Raw genomic sequence first — 18,026 nt, 5'->3', positions numbered from 1 at the left:
CTGGTCCATGAACTCACTCAACAAAACATTCAACTGGTCCATGAACTCACTCAACAAAACATTCAACTGGTCCATGCCCTGATGTTGTTTGTTATTTAACGCCAGACACAGCAATATTACAGCTATATGGTTTGGAAATAATTGAATCTGGACCAGACAATCCAGTGATTGACATCATGAGCATCGATCCACGCAATTGGGATATGATGATATGCATCAACCAAGTCAGCGAGTCTGACCACCCGATCCCGTTAGTTGCCTCTTACGACAAGCATTGTCACCATTTACGGCAAGCATGGGTTGTGGAAGACCTATTGTCACTCCATGGCCTGACTCAACAAAACATTGTAAGGAGACTCACAGCACTTTGGTACTGGCTTGCCTCGATGGGCACGAAAAGAGCCTCTGACTTGGGGGGAGAGTGCACAGCAGAGACGGGGGGCTGGGGCGCGGCGTGGCGCTTCGGGGAGCTCTGCAGCTGCGTGCTCTGCACGTGCATGCTCTGCATGGGTGCACCACCGTGTGTCTGGGGCATACGGCGCTCAAAGTTGCCCTCGTTCATCTGAGGCATCTGGGAGTAGCCTTGACTCATGTTGGGCACTTGACCTTGTCCCGAGCCGCGGTCGTGGTCGGAGTGGCGCTTGGACTGTGCGCGGGTGTCTGGGGCGAGGAGGTGGGTGATGGTGAATGTGGTGGTGGTCATACAGATGGCCTGACGCACGAGTTCCTCCACCACGCCGATGTCCACCATGTCTGACGGATCCTGCAACAAGGATTCAGATTCTAGTCAGAAATGAAGTGTCTGTAGTTTTTTCAAGGGTGAGTGAGAGAGTATGGTTTTACGACACTTTTTAGCAATATTCCAGCAATATCACGGCGGGGGACACCAGGAAATGGACTTCACATATCGTACCCATGTGGCGAATCAAACCAGGCTCTTCAGCATGAGGAGCGGTCGGGTAGCCTTTTGGTGAAAGCGTTCGCTCGTCACGCACAAGACCTGGGTTCGATTCCAACATGGGGACAATGTGTGAAGCCCATTTCTGGTGTCCCCTGCCGTGATTTGCCATTTTTAAGGGTTTGGCTATATGTTATCATTACAAGGACTAGTGGACTCAAACTGTTAGTTTCTGTCGCTGTATTTGGTCAGCAAAATGTCCGTAAAAATAAGAAGTGGGGACAGTAACTTCACCCATTATCTGTCTTCTTCAAATGACATTCTGTACTTCTACAGCAGTCCTGTTAACCAGTAATTGGGCTTGGACCGGTAATTCATGTGACTGCCAGTCCCTGTGGACTTTGTTGTTGAACAAAACATTGGTGATATTCATATAATTACATTTTCCGAACAAAGTCAGCTTGTCTGTTACCAGCAGGGTTTTCCCCATGTCTATTTCTAGGTTAAATATCCATTTGTACCGACCTTGTTTTGAAATATTAAAAAAAAAAGAAACTTGTGACTGAAGTTTGTGTGAGTGACATATAGATCTAACTAAGTTACTTCAGACATGACATCTTTGCAATGAACATGATGTTGAAAGAATTAAAACCAAAAAATAATTTTCATACGTTTTTTTATTTGTTGAAAGTTGGGACTGGCAAATATTAGCAGGAACTGGTCAATTTTTAGAGTTGCGGGAACACTGTTAATTTATTTTTCGTTATTTTTTCAATAATCTTCAAAATACGTGGTATCACTACAGAAACACAGACTATGTATCCACATCCACAGTCCTCACGTGACGATGAAACACATTCCAGATATGTCTATAGTCTTACTACGCTAGCATCCATCTTGCATGAACACCAAACAGTTGATGGGAAACATGTATTTCTACAACAGACGAATGCAAGAATACATCTGGAAACCAACAACATACAATATGGACTCGACACACAAACATGATGGACGTCAGAGGTGGCTTGATACATAGTCATGGAATATATATAGAATACTAGGTGAGGTGAAATGGGGTTTAACGTTGCGTCCAAGATTATTGCACTTATATAGCGACGTGCATGTACGTGTGTGTGTTTGTGTGGCGGCTTGTACTAGTCCAGACTGATGCCGATTTATAGTGCTAGCTCACTGAGATACCATGCCGCAGTTTAACATGAATACCCCACTCAGACACAGTATACTGACTCCGAGCCAACCAGTCCTTGTTCTAGCCCCTTAATGCCGTGGAATATATATAGAATACTAAACTCGCTCCCGTGTAATACCAATTTTATGAAACGAGTGAATGGTTGTGGTATCTGACGAGCGAAATTGGTTTTACACGGGAGCGAGTTTAGTATTTTATATATTACTTGCCATTTATAATGTTTTTTTAATCATACTGTTGAGCATGATTACCTACATGATCCATGGCATAGTCCAACTGATTTTAACAGAATAATACTACAAACACGTCTAAAGGTGAAACGTATGAATTTAATACCAAACAACGGTCCACCTTAAGAATTCACAAAATTATCGTAGGGCTAAGACCATCACAACTCACATACTTTAACTTAGACTAACGACTGTCGTTGCGCTACAATACCATCGCCTTGTGGAACAGGCCTTCCATCTCCAAGTTTACAATAACGTCACAACACCCAATGACGTAATTTCTGGAATTTTGTTGCAAGATCCATCGGCGAAACAATGCCATGTGATGTCAGCCTAGCAACAAGGTTGATAGGGTCATCGAGTGTGCATAATCTCGTCTCAGTGATCTATCATCTCAATGTCGTTGAATAAGCCAAGGGATGTTGAGAGCTTTCATGAACCATGTTCCTAGAGTACATAAGCACGCATTTTGGTATTACACAATGTGTAATACAGCTGTATGTTTATTAAATGGGTGATCTCTTCACGGGCAAGTAATAAATATCTGATAAGCGGTAAAAAAATGAAGAGTAACCCACATTGATCTACCCAATACCTCTCACATATCTGCTGTCACCCTGTCAAGGAGGTAAAGACATGAAATATAATTCAGGTGAGGCGAGGTGAAATTGAGTTTAACGTCGTGTCCAAGAATATTGCATATATATAGCGAAGTGCATGCACATGTGTGTGAGTGTGCGTGCGTGTGTGCGTGTGTTTGTGGCTGCTTGTACTAGTCCGTGCTGATGCCGATTTATAGCGCCAGCTCACTGAGATATCATGCCGCAGTTTAAAATGAATACCCCACTCAGACACAGTATACTGACTCCGAGCTGACCAGTCCTAATTTTAGCCCCTTAATGCCGAGCGCCAGACATGGTAACAACAAGTACCATCTTCTAACATATTTTGGCAGGACGCAGCCGGGGATTGAACCCCGGACCTTCCGCTCTCCAGGCGGATGCTATGCCACTAGACCACGGCTATATAATTCAGGGAACATAACACAGAGTAAACGATGACAGCATAGTAATAAATTATACTATTGGGGTGATTTATTTATTTATCCTGTAACCATGGCAACCTACTCCTGAGGGGAAATGAAACTGTTCTGGCTGAAGCTGTAGTAATGGATGGTTGGTTTGTTGTTTAACGCCGCTCTCAGCAATATTACAGCTATATGACGGTGGTCTGTAAATAATCGAGTCTGGACCAGACAATCCAGTGATTGGCATAATTAGGAGGTAAACATATTGTGTTTTCAATGTAGAGCTAGGTTACCTGTAGATTTAACCCCGTTAAATTGAATTTGGAACCGAACGCGCAGCTTGAGGTTTCAAATGTCAAATTTAGCAGGGTTTAATCTACAGGTAACCTAGCTCTACATTGAAAACACAGTATGTTTATCTCCATTCTACCATGACTAAATAAAAAATGCGAACTCTTTGGTGTTAGCAAATATACTGAGTGAAGCGGCATGGGTTGAGTTCAGTGTTTTGAGTGGGTTATCGATCTGAATTGCGGAATCACCGAACAAATTATGGTGCTGTATATACGCAAGCAGTTTGTTTACACCGTAATACTTCGCTCGAACATATGACAGGCATGGAAAGTATATAATCACGGCAACTTGGTAAGCTAACATGAGGTGGGCATCCCTAAAGAAAACAAAGCAAGCTTTGCAAGGCTTTCGCTCTACATCGCACGTCACCATTATGACGTCATATCGCTCATTGTGACGCAAAAGATATGACGTCACAGTCGTATATAGAAAAGCGCCAAAATTCTAAGCTCTCTGTTGTCTCCAAAACGTAAATACATTCCCTTTGATGATTTCTGTCGTATTTTTCTGCACGAAATGTATTGCCACACATCCTTTGAATATTGAAGTAACCGCATCTGTGCATTTTGTAACCTGTAATTGTAGATATAATTATTTAAATGTGCCTACCGACAATGACTGAAAATAGTACTATTCTATCAATTTTAGCTTCCACGGTGATGCGGCCGTCAAACCAGCTGTTTCAATCAGAGGGGGTTTATTGTGATTTAATAGCCTCTGATTGACCAATCAGAATCGAGTAAATTCCAAATTCATGGTAGAATGAGCATTGATCCACACAATTGGGATCAATGACATGCATCAACCAAGTCAGAGAGCCTGACCACCCGATCCCGTTAGTCGCCTTTTACGACAAGCATTGGTTGCTGAAGACCTATTCTACCCCGGAATCTTCATAGAGCAAGGTGATACAGAAATAGAGTTGACACGAGAACCACGCGGACGGTGTGGCGGCATGGGGGGCAGTGAGGGATTGGGCGGGGCATTGAGAGGTGGGGAGATGTGTCGGGTTCCACACCACTCATGACAGTACTTCAGTTACAGAACAGTTTAGTGTGGGAAACACTTTCAACTTTGGTGAAATATATGATTGGTGCTGGCAGACCAAGGACACAGTATTTGGGATTCAAACCCAGAGTCAGCTGATCCTGTCAACTGCTGTCTAGACCACTGTGGTAGACGGGATGATGCAAAACTGAGGGTCGATGGTGTGAGCACCAAGGGCGAAACAGGTGGATATCAACTCTGCTGATTTTGTTACCAACATGCATGGGAACTGAACAGCTTTCTGAGAATACAAGGTCTGTGTCCACCTTGTGTGTGGGAGAGAGAAGGTAAACAAGAACTATAGAAGGTCTGTGTCCATTTTGTGTGTGGGAGAGAGAAGGTAAACAAGAACTATAGAAGGTCGGTGTCCACCTTGTGTGTGGGAGAGAGAAGGGAAACAAGAACTATAGAAGGTCTGTGTCCACCTGGTGTGTGGGAGAGAGAAGGTAAACAAGAACTATAGAAGGTCGGTGTCAACCTTGTGTGTGGGAGAGAGAAGGTAAACAAGAACTATAGAAGGTCGGTGTCCACCTTGTGAGTGGGAGAGAGAAGCGAAACAAGAACTATAGAAGGTCGGTGTCCACCTTGTGTGTGGGAGAGAGAAGGTAAACAAGAACTATAGAAGGTCGGTGTCCACCTTCTGTATGGGAGAGAGAAGGTAAACAAGAACTATAGAAGGTCTGTGTCCACCTTGTGTGTAGGAGAGAGAAGGCAAACAAGAACTATAGAAGGTCTGTGTCCATTTTGTGTGTGGGAGAGAGAAGCGAAACAAGAACTATAGAGGGTCTGTGTCCATTTTGTGTGTGGGAGAGAGAAGGTAAACAAGAACTATAGAAGGTCTGTGTCCACCTTGTGTGTAGGAGAGAGAAGGCAAACAAGAACTATAGAAGGTCGGTGTCCACCGTGTGTGTGGGAGAGAGAAGGTAAACAAGAACTATAGAAGGTCGGTGTCAACCTTGTGTGTGGGAGAGAGAAGGTAAACAAGAACTATAGAAGGTTGGTGTCCACCGTGTGTGTGGGAGAGAGAAGGCAAACAAGAACTATAGAAGGTCTGTGTCCACCTGGTGTGTGGGAGAGAGAAGGTAAACAAGAACTATAGAAGGTCGGTGTCAACCTTGTGTGTGGGAGAGAGAAGGTAAACAAGAACTATAGAAGGTCTGTGTCCACCTGGTGTGTGGGAGAGAGAAGGTAAACAAGAACTATAGAAGGTCGGTGTCAACCTTGTGTGTGGGAGAGAGAAGGTAAACAAAAACTATAGAAGGTCAGTGTCAGCCTTGTGTGTGAGAGAGAGAAGGTAAACAAGAACTATAGAAGGTCTGTGTCCACCTGGTGTGTGGGAGAGAGAAGGTAAACAAGAACTATAGAAGGTCGGTGTCCACCTTGTGTGTGAGAGAGAGAAGGTAAACAAGAACTATAGAAGGTCGGTTTCCACCTTGTGTATGGGAGAGAGAAGGTAAACAAGAACTATAGAAGGTCTGTATCCACCTTGTGTGTGGGAGAGAGAAGGCAAACAAGAACTATAGAAGGTCTGTGTCCACCTTGTGTGTGGGAGAGAGAAGGTAAACAAGAACTATAGAAGGTCTGTGTCCACCTTGTGTGTGGGAGAAGGCAAACAAGAACTATATAAAGTCCATATACTTCAGTTATTATGATCGTTATAATAATTTTGACAAACGTAAAAGGAAATGAGAGCAAGATCAATGTATCATTTCAAATAGGCAGATGTTCATATCTTATTATTTATAGAAGACACATAATATTGAATTTAAAACAAGGCTTCTTGTCTCTGATAACATTGCCGGTACAAGTCAGGAGCAACAAGCACAGTATAGGAGCAAGAAACACAAGGCTAACATGATGTGTGGAAGCACGGACACACGGCACACGGCAAACATTCACTTACGTCATCGTCCTGGCGGCATGGAAAAACAGCAGAGTGTTAAAAACTCAAACAAAACATGATATTACATAGACCTGTCATTTCTCAATACCATTTTTGTCATCAGAAATAAATTTAATGTCTTGAAATGTTGGATGCTGCAGTATGCAATGTTCTGGCTAGATAACAGCAGATCAGATCTGAACCAGTGGGTGATAGCATGAACACCAAAGATGCCAGAGAATACATTGTTGCTACTCACTTATTCAAGGTTGTAACAAGTAGTGATACTGGGGACCTATTCTGCCCTAGACACCCACAAGGAGATAGACATCAGGGACTGGGGACCTATTCTGACCTGGACTCTCCACAAGGAGACAAGACATCAGGTACTGGGGACCTATTCTGCCCTACACACCCCACAAGGAGACAACCATCAGGTACTTGGGACCTATTCTGCCCTAGACCCCCACAAGGAGACAGCCATCAGGTACTGGGGACCTATTCTGTCCTGGACTCTCCACAAGGAGACAAGACATCAGGTACTGGGGACCTATTCTGTCCTGGACTCTCCACAAGGAGACAAGACATCAGGTACTGCGGACCTATTCTGCCCTAGACCCCCACAAGGAGACAGACATCAGGTACTGGGGACCTATTCTGCCCCGGACTCCCCACAAGGAGACAACCATCAGGTACTGGGGACCTATTCTGCCCTAGACCCCACAAGGAGACAGACATCAAGTACTGGGGACCTTTTCTGCCCTAGACCCCCCACAAGGAGACAGACATCAGGTACTAGGGACCTATTCTGCCCTAGACCCCACAAGGAGACAGCCATCAGGTACTGGGGACCTATTCTGCCCCGCACTCCCCAAACGGAGATAGACATCAAGTACTGGGGACCTATTCTGCCCTAGACCCCACACAGAGATAGACATCAAGTACTGGGGACCTATTCTGCCCCGGACTCCCAACAAGGAGACAGACATCAGGGACTGGGGACCTATTCTGCCCCGGACTCCCCACAAGGAGACAGACATCAGGTACTGGGGACCTATTCTGCCCTAGACCCTCACAAGGAGACAGACATCAGGTACTGGGGACCTATTCTGACCTAGACCCCACAAGGAGACAGACATCAAGTACTGGGGACCTTTTCTGCCCTAGACCCCCCACAAGGAGACAGACATCAGGTACTAGGGACCTATTCTGCCCTAGACCCCACAAGGAGACAGCCATCAGGTACTGGGGACCTATTCTGCCCCGCACTCCCCAAACGGAGATAGACATCAAGTACTGGGGACCTATTCTGCCCTAGACCCCACACAGAGATAGACATCAAGTACTGGGGACCTATTCTGCCCCGGACTCCCAACAAGGAGACAGACATCAGGGACTGGGGACCTATTCTGCCCCGGACTCCCCACAAGGAGACAGACATCAGGTACTGGGGACCTATTCTGCCCTAGACCCTCACAAGGAGACAGACATCAGGTACTGGGGACCTATTCTGACCTAGACTCCCACAAGGAGACAACCATCAGGTACTGGGGACCTATTCTGCCCTACACACCCCACAAGGAGACAAGACATCAGGTACTGGGGACCTATTCTGCCCTAGACTTGCCACAAGTAGACAAACATACTCTGGACTCAGGTCAATGACAGGTCCACACTACATATACAGGTAGTCAACATAATCCTAGCTACGTTAGTACAGACAGAAGAACCAGACTTCAACTGTTGCAACATAAATCATAGTAAAGACAATGTTGTTCCTTAGTATTTCATATTTATATTAGTAAGAGCAAAAAAGTAAAAAAACTACTTTAACTACAGGTAATCTATAGTTATAAGTATGAAAATATTACATGGATTAAAATGTGAAATTGATGTCATTTCCACAGAGATGACTACACATCCAAGCTTTTTGTGGAACCTCAATGAGATCTACAACATTGACTCAGAGTGGATGCATGTGTTATGTTCTAGTCTACAGCGTATTTAGGCGTGTTACATTCTCTGGTCTGTTTCACGTTGCCATTAACCAGAATTAACATGAAGATGTGAAATTAATATGAATTTGACGATGTTGTGAAGTTGGCATCTGCTTACCTGATATGGGTTGGTTGGTTTGACATTGACCTTGATGTCGGGACGCCCGTCAAATGCAACGTTGACCTTCACCTCTCCCGCATCCTTGAACGATTGAACCAGCAGCTGTGCAAGACAGAATGAGTGATTGAGTGGGTGAGTGAGTGAGTGAGTGAGGGGTTTTATCAGCAGAGGCTGATGGTGAAATACATGATCCATTGTCAGCATGGTCAGGCCAAAAACTTATTTGACATGAATTTGTGTTTAACTCTGCAATCAGCTATATGATGGTGGCCAGGAAACAAACATAGTTCCTCAGAGCTGAGTCGTTACATATCCATACTGTTCCTCCGAGCTGGAAGACTGTGGTGGTGTATATATTTACCGTTTCTTGGAACAGGAGGACTTTGGCGGTGTATATATTAACCATTCCTCGGAGAGGAGGACTTTGGTGGTGTATATATTAACCATTCCTCGGAGAGGAGGACTGTGGTGGTGTATATATATTTACCATTCCTCAGAGCAGGAGGACTATGGTGGTGTATATATTTACCATTCCTCTGAGAGGAGGACTGTGGTGGTGTATAAATTTACCATTCCTCTGAGCAGGAGGAGCGTGGCGGTGTATATATTTACCATTCCTCGGAGCAGGAGGATTTTGGCGGTGTATATATTAACCATTCTTCGGAGCAGGAGGACTGTTGTGGTGTATATATTTATCATTCCTCAGAGCAGGAGGACTGTGGCACTGCATATACATACTGTTTCTCAGAACTGTAAGACTGTGGCCATGTATATATTTACCGTTTCTTGGAGCTGGGAGACTGTGGTGTCGATTATATTTACCGTTCCCCCGGAGCTGGAAGACTGTGGCACTGTATTTATTTACCATTCCTCAGAGCTGGAAGACTGTGGCAGTGCATATACTTACCGTTCCTCGGAGCCGGAAGACAGTGGCGGTGCAGTTGGTGAGTTTGACCCCTTCATGAGTTTGTTGAGAGCAGAAGATGACAAACGCCAGATCCTTGGAATCGACACGGACATGGATGACCTGAAACAGCCAACACAATATTATCAACACAGCCAACAGAATGCTGTCAACACAGCCAACACAACATTGTCAACACAATACTGTCAACACAGCCAACACAGTATTGTCAACACAGTCAACACAATACTGTCAACACAGCCAACAGAATGCTGTCAACACAGCCAACACAACATTCTCAACACAATACTGTCAACACAGCCAACACAATATTGTCAGCACAATACTGTCAACACAGCCAGCACATATTGCCCTGAAAAAAATGTACTTCATCGGTCTTGCTGTTCTACCCATCCCCCTCCGTACACATAATTAGTCTAGCTGTTACATCCACCCCCCTCCCCACATGATTGTACTTCATCAATGCTGCTGTTATATCCACCCCCCTCCCCACATGATTGTACTTCATCAATGTTGCTGTTATATCCAACCCCCTCCCCACACAGTTGTACTTCATCAATGTTGCTGTTATATCCAACCCCTTCCCCACACAGTTGTACTTCATCAATGTTGCTGTTATATCCACCCCCCTCCCCACACAATTGTACTTCATCAATGTTGCTGTTATATCCACCCCCCTCCCCACACAATTGTACTTCATCAATGCTGCTGTTCTATCCACCCCCTCCTGGACATAGGATCCCCATATATTTAATGAATAAATTCATGCAAACAATTAAAAAACATGTCATGGAAGATATCCGTCTCCACCAGCAGACCAATGGTGGCTAGATGCATGTGAGAAGGCTCCCCCTTCAACTCTGTACAGCGGCACCTACAGGCAGAGGGCTCTGCACACCTCCTTAAATCTGACAGACATATCTACCAACCTGTGCCAGGAGCTTGCTCACTTGAAGGTCAAAGGGGTGATCTCCAAACCACGTTTTGCTAAATCTTGGGTTGTCAGAAAGAGGCCAGCAGTGTGTTAAGCCTCCTAGTACTGACTCCTTGTACCAGGCTTGTAGTGACTCCTTGTACTGGGCTTGTACTGACTCCTTGTACTGGGCTTGTACTGACTCCTTGTACTGGGCTTGTACTGAGCTTGTACTTACTCCTTGTACTTGGCTTGTACTGACTCCTTGAACTGGGCTTGTACTGACTCCTTGTACTGGGCTTGTACTGACTCCTTGTACTGGGCTTGTACTGACTCCTTGTACTGGGCTTGTACTGACTCCTTGTACTGGGCTTGTACTGAGCTTGTACTTACTCCTTGTACTTGGCGTCTACTGACTCCTTGAACTGGGCTTGTACTGACTCCTTGTACTGGGCTTGTACTGACTCCTTGTACTGGGCTTGTACTGACTCCTTGTACTGGGCTTGTACTGACTCCTTGTACTGGGCTTGTACTGAGCTTGTACCGGGCTTGTACTGACTCCTTGTACTTGGCTTGTACTGACTCCTTGTACTGGGCTTGTACTGAGCTTGTACTTACTCCTTGTACTGGGCTTGTACTGAGCTTGTACTGACTCCTTGTACTGGGCTTGTACTGGCTTCTTGTACTGGGCTTGTACTGACTCCTTGTACTGGGCTTGTACTGAGCTTGTACTTACTCCTTGTACTGGGCTTGTACTGAGCTTGTACTGACTCCTTGTACTGGGCTTGTACTGACTCCTTGTACTGGGCTTGTACTGACTCCTTGTACTGGGCTTGTACTGACTCCTTGTACTGGGCTTGTACTGACTCCTTGTACTGGGCTTGTACTGACTCCTTGTACTGGGCTTGTACTTACTCCTTGTACTGGGCTTGTACTGACTCCTTGTACTGGGCTTGTACTGACTCCTTGTACTGGGCTTGTACTGACTCCTTGTACTGGGCTTGTACTGAGCTTGTACTTACTCCTTGTACTGGGCTTGTACTGACTCCTTGTACTGGGCTTGTACTGACTCCTTGTACTGGGCTTGTACTGACTCCTTGTACTGAGCTTGTACTTACTCCTTGTACTTGGCTTGTACTGACTCCTTGTACTGAGCTTGTACTTACTCCTTGTACTGACTCCTTGTACTGGGCTTGTACCAGGCTTGTACTGGGCTTGTACTGACTCCTTGTACTGGGCTTGTACCGACTCCTTGTACTGGGCTTGTACTGAGCTTGTACTTACTCCTTGTACTGGGCTTGTACTGACTCCTTGTACTGGGCTTGTACTGACTCCTTGTACTGGGCTTGTACTGACTCCTTGAACTGGGCTTGTACTGACTCCTTGTACTGGGCTTGTACTGACTCCTTGTACTGGGCTTGTACTGACTCCTTGTACTGGGCTTGTACTGACTCCTTGTACTGGGCTTGTACTGACTCCTTGTACTGGGCTTGTACTGACTCCTTGTACTGATTTTGTACTGACTCCTTGTACTGGGCTTGTACTGACTCCTTGTACTGGGCTTGTACTGACTCCTTGTACTGGGCTTGTACTGACTCCTTGAACTGGGCTTGTACTGACTCCTTGTACTGGGTTTGTACTGACTCCTTGTACTGAGCTTGTACTTACTCCTTGTACTTGGCTTGTACTGACTCCTTGTACTGAGCTTGTACTTACTCCTTGTACTGACTCCTTGTACTGGGCTTGTACCAGGCTTGTACTGACTCCTTGAACTGGGCTTGTACTGACTCCTTGTACTGAGCTTGTACTGACTCCTTGTACTGGGCTTGTACCGGGCTTGTACTGACTCCTTGTACTGGGTTTGTACTGACTCCTTGCACTGACTCCCTCACAGGTTACTATTAACAGACTTCCACAGCAAATCCTGAACAATGACCTCACAGACAACTACAGGAAACATTCTTTCTTTGAATACTTCTTTCCAATTCTGTCTTTCCACATTCTTACTATATTCTACAAATAGGGCAGACATAATCTGATCCCTTTCATCAGAAAAATGCAAGACCAAAAATACCAAAGTCATGAAGGAATAGTTTTATTGTTCCGTTACCATGGAAGCAGCGAAAGCATGGGTATCAGGAGAGTGTACATGCCCCCCCCCCCCCCCCCACACACACACACACAAACACATACCCTCCCAAACTCGGAAGGGAAAATACATGATATGATATGTTATTGCTTCCAGTTGCGTAAGCAGAGTGTCAAAACATTTATACAAGTCTTCACAACACTCTTTGTATCCCCCCTGGGAGACAAACATTCACTGAAGAACAATAAGCTCCGTCAGTGTTTAGGTGTTATAACGTATTCCATCTGTTCCTGCTTTCTTACTAGCCACTGTCAGGTGAAGCCAAGGATGAAGAACATGAGATCACATGGTATAACATGGGAGAAGATGAGATCACATGGTATAACATGGGAAAACATGAGATCACATGGTATAACATGGGAGAACATGAGATAACATGTGATAACATGGGAGAACATGGGATAACACGATATAATATGGGATAACATGAGATAACATGGTATAACATGGGAGAAGATGAGATCACATGGTATAACATGGGAAAACATGAGATCACATGGTATAACATGGGAGAACATGAGATAACATGAGATAACATGGGAAAACATGAGATAACATGGGAGAACTTGAGATAACATGTGATAACATGGGAGAACATGGGATAACACGATATAATATGGGATAACATGAGATAACATGGAATAACTTGAGATAACATGTGATAACATGGAATAACATGAGATAACATGGGAGAACATGGGATAACATGATATAATATGGGATAACATGAGATAACATGAGATAACATGAGAAAACATGGATAACATGAAATAACATGATATAACATGGAATAACATGATATAACATGAGATAACATTGGATAACATGGGAGAACATGATATAATATGGGACAACATGAGATAATATGGGATAATTTGAGATAACATGAGATAGCATGGGATAACATGATATAACATGGGATAACATGATATAACATTGATAACATGGGATAACATGGGATAGGATGGGATAACATGATATAACATGAGATAACATTGGATAACATGATACAACATGAGATAACATGGGATAACATGATATAACATAGGATAACATTGGATAGCATGGGAAAACATAAAAAAACATGAGATAACATGACATAACATGACAAAACATGAACACTAATCCTCCTTAATCTTCATCCATGTCGTCAATGATTGATTGTGATGGGCAATACAATTATCAGCTGCAAAGGCAACCTTCACCACTGTCTGGTACCTGTTCGTTTCTGTGGTAATAATAAAAAGCGCACACTGAGAAAACCCGGCATTCTTGCTGTGCTGACTGTGTGATTTATGCCATGTCTCAGCATGGAGTTATGGCAGAGACGTTCTGACGACATACCTCACTCTTGACAGTGGTGATCTCTGCACGTGCTGTCATCATAGTGATTCCTGAGAGGAAACACACGACCCTCCAGTTACAGGTCACCATGACCCAGGATAAGTCTTGGCTTTGATCAGACGAATGTTCTGTCTGAACATTCTGTATATACGTTCTGGATAAACGTTCTTGGATGTACGTTCTGGACATACTTTCTGGATGTAGGTTCTGGATGTAAGTTCTGTATGTAGGTTCTAGATGTAGGTTCTGTATGTAGGTTCTGGATGTAGGTTCTGAATGTAGGTTCTGGATGTAGGTTCTGAATGTAGGTTCTGTATGTAGGTTCTGGATGTAGGTTCTGGGTGTAGGTTCTGTATGTTGGCTTTGTATGTAGGTTGATATACGAGGACTGGTCAAACACTTCTAAGCCTGACCAGCTTTCAACATCAATCCACAGAATGGCACCATTCCGCCAAAGAAATTCAAGTCTTCAAGATCAGGGAAGAAAGTGATGGTCTCTGTATTCTGGGAGGCAAAGGGTGTGAACCTAGCTGGTTACTTAGAAACCGATGCTACAATGCTGATTTGCTTCATTGCCTGAGAGATTCTATCCAAAAAAAGCGGCGAAAAATGTTGACTGCTGGAGTTCTACTACTTCATGATAATGCCTCTTCTCACACCTCTTGACTTGCAAAGGCTGTTGTGTGACAATGTGGATTTGATGAGTTTCCTCACCTTCCATCCTCGCCAGACCTGGCACCAAGTGATAAACTAAGAGAACACCTTCGTTTGAAAGCGCTATGACGACAATGATAACCTCAAAGCTGCCATTAATGGGTTTTCAGGGTGGCTTCAGAAAACGTCTTCCTGATTGGAATCGAAAAGCTTCAGTATCGATAAGAGAAGTGTATTGAAAAGCAGGGAGATCATGTTGAAAACACTTTCACAATTGTTGGTTTTGTTTGTTAGGCTTAGAACTTTTCGACCAGCCCTTGTACCACCTTCTACAGTATGTTCATCACAATAGTGTTTCTATTCTGGTTGCAATGAAACTTGAGAGTTGGAACTGTCTGGGTTTGTGTTCAATATTCTTGTTGTCTGCTAACGTCAGGTGAAGTGAATGTTTCAAGATTTTGTAGAAAGATCGTAACTTTTGTCACCTCAAATGTTTGTCGATTACCATCAAAATTCTTGGGATGAGATCTAAGAGAGGCAGAAACAGCCAGGAGGCACGGGAGGCACAATTGTCTAAAGTGCGGGAAGTCCCTGGGCACTCCAGAAACATTGGTTGGACTCCGGCACTTTCCTCCTTCAGGAAGCAAACACGCCGTGACATAACACGAATATCGTTCAAAGCGGCGTTAAACCCAACTCACGCACTCAGAAACAGCCAGAGAATTCATGTGGACTCTATCTCTAATCTGACATCTGACAGCTCTGTAAACTCATGTTCATTTCCTTCCCTCAACACACTGCTTATCTCCCTTTGATTTCATCACCTTCAGGAAACACAGTTCACTCAGTTTAATTTCACTCAAAAAGGCTTCAACTTTTGACTTGTTTACAGATCAGTACAAATCCAGAGAGATGAAATGGGCCTATGTAACCAGTTTTATCTACTACGAGTCCCCCGTAATGGAGACAGCATGTTCCTGTTGATAGCTCCCACCTTGATGAGGTATTCCGCCAGCACAGTGGTTGCCGCGGCAACGTGCCAGGTGCAGCATGTCCGAGTAAACTAATTTCCTGTAAACTGCTAAACAGGAGATGAAGATGGGGGACTTGTCTGGCCCTTGTTGGGGAAACACTAATCGTGAGCATGTGTTGATGGATGAGGAGGCAACACAATGGAGATGATTGATGACCAACAGAGTCATGGTGATGCGGATGAGGTGTGCTGTAGACTAACATTTAGTCTCTGAAATCTTATATTACACAATATCCTTCTTGACTCCAAAAACAAAAAAAATTCCCTATGCTGATTTGGAATAGAGCTAGCTAGGGCTGGCTAGACTTGCTTTTGTATGCATTTCTTGATTTTTTTTTTTTCATAAAATAAATATATTCCACGGTCATGGTGCAGAACTAGGTGCGCTGCTGCTGTGTGCGTCTGTTGGTGAATGTGCATGGTGGTGCACTCAGTGTCACACTGGCATGAGGAAAATGTATCATGCTGGCAGCAGTGATTCAAGGGCAGACGAGGATGAGAGTTAGTTAGCGAGCGTAATCCCAGGCGATGCTGATTGGGGCACTTGACTGGGGCTAACTCCCAGAGAGATGGATTTAGATCCCCCCAACGTATGGTGTCCATCAGTTTGGTACATACATACCCTGATGGGTTCAATGCAAGGCAGTATTTAGTCTGCTGGAGCGTGTTCAATGAACGACAGTATTTAGTCTGCTGGAGGGTGTTCAATGCACGGCAGTATTTAGTCTGCTGGAGGGTGTTCATAGGAAGGCAGTATTTAGTCTGCTGGAGGGTGTTCAATGAACGACAATATTTAGTCTGGTGGAGAGTGTTCAATGAACGACAGTATTTAGTCTGGTGGAGAGTGTTCAATGCACGGCAGTATTTAGTCTGCTGGAGAGTGTTCAATGCAAGGCAGTATTTTGTCTGCTGGAGAGTGTTCAATGCAAGGCAGTATTTAGTCTGCTGGAGAGTGTTCAATGCATGGCAGTATTTAGTCTGCTGGAGAGTGTTCAATGCATGGCAGTATTTAGTCTGGTGGAGGGTGTTCAATGAACGACAGTATTTAGTCTGCTGGAGAGTGTTCAATGCATGGCAGTATTTAGTCTGCTGGAGAGTGTTCAATGCAAGGCAGTATTAAGTCTGCTGGGGAGTGTTCAATGCAAGGCAGTATTTAGTCTGCTGGAGAGTGTTCAATGCATGGCAGTATTTAGTCTGCTGGAGAGTGTTCAATGCAAGGCAGTATTTAGTCTGGTGGAGTGTGTTCAAAGCAAGGCAGTATTTAGTCTGCTGGAGAGTGTTCAATGCAAGGCAGTATTTAGTCTGCTGGAGAGTGTTCAATGCAAGGCAGTATTAAGTCTGCTGGAGAGTGTTCAATGCAAGGCAGTATTTAGTCTGGTGGAGAGTGTTCAATGCATGGCAGTATTTAGTCTGGTGGAGGGTGTTCAATGAACGACAGTATTTAGTCTGGTGGAGAGTGTTCAATGCAAGGCAGTATTTAGGCTGCTGGAGAGTGTTCAATGCATGGCAGTATTTAGTCTGCTGGAGAGTGTTTAATGCATGACAGTATTTAGTCTGCTGGTGTGTGTTCAATGCATGGCAGTATTTAGTCTGCTGGAGAGTGTTCAATGCAAGGCAGTATTTAGTCTGGTGGAGCGTGCTCAATGCAAGGCGGTATTTAGTCTGGTGGAGCGTGCTCAATGCAAGGCAGTATTTAGTCTGGTGGAGCGTGCTCAATGCATGCAGTATGTAGTCATCGGGGTATGTATGTACCCAACTGATGGACACCATACGTTGGGGGATCTGAATCCATCTCACGGCCAGTTAGCCCCAGTCAAGTGCCCCGATCAGCACTATTTATGCAAGGCAGTATTTAGTCTGCTGGAGGGAGTTTAATGGATGGCAGTTTAAGTCTTTCAACACCAGTCAACCAGAAGCTTTAACTGCTGTGACACCAAGTTCCCAGAGAATCTTGTGTGACAGATGAAGCCAACATTTATCAAGGAAATGATCTGCTTGTAAAACATCTTTGCTACTACAACACTCACGACAGTAAGAACAGGATGTTAAACTAAAGCGCTGAACATCAACTCACAAACTTGTCTTCTGGTGTGGCCTCGCAGGAGATTTCTCCGAACTTGGGCGGCAGACTCCCAGCCTGGATCCTCTCAAACTTTGTCTGCACAGGACCCTGGAACACATGACACATGACACATGACATGCTGTCATATGATACAGCCTCAGTTATACTGAAAACTTAACC

General features: G+C 44.5%; 1 protein-coding gene across 8 annotated transcripts in view; it reads right to left on the bottom strand.

Moving 5' to 3' along the window:
* The window catches only part of LOC139472740 (phospholipid transfer protein C2CD2L-like), a 99,716-nt gene that overhangs the window by 39,668 nt on the left and 42,022 nt on the right, over positions 1-18,026 (bottom strand). For all 8 annotated transcript variants that reach the window (XM_071255200.1, XM_071255203.1, XM_071255201.1 and 5 more), the window contains exons 2-5: positions 17,859-17,954; positions 9,674-9,793; positions 8,764-8,868; positions 362-763 (exon numbers count right to left, since the gene is read on the bottom strand). In XM_071255200.1, coding sequence (XP_071111301.1) covers positions 362-763; positions 8,764-8,868; positions 9,674-9,793; positions 17,859-17,954 — 723 coding nt within the window. The remainder of the gene's footprint in view (positions 1-361; positions 764-8,763; positions 8,869-9,673; positions 9,794-17,858; positions 17,955-18,026) is intronic.

Source organism: Haliotis cracherodii, unplaced genomic scaffold (assembly GCF_022045235.1).
Source record: "Haliotis cracherodii isolate W230 unplaced genomic scaffold, xgHalCrac1.p SCAF_25, whole genome shotgun sequence".
Lineage (NCBI taxonomy): Eukaryota > Metazoa > Mollusca > Gastropoda > Lepetellida > Haliotidae > Haliotis > Haliotis cracherodii.
Note: the sequence above shows the minus strand (reverse complement) of the source record. Positions and strands in the feature narration are given on the sequence as shown.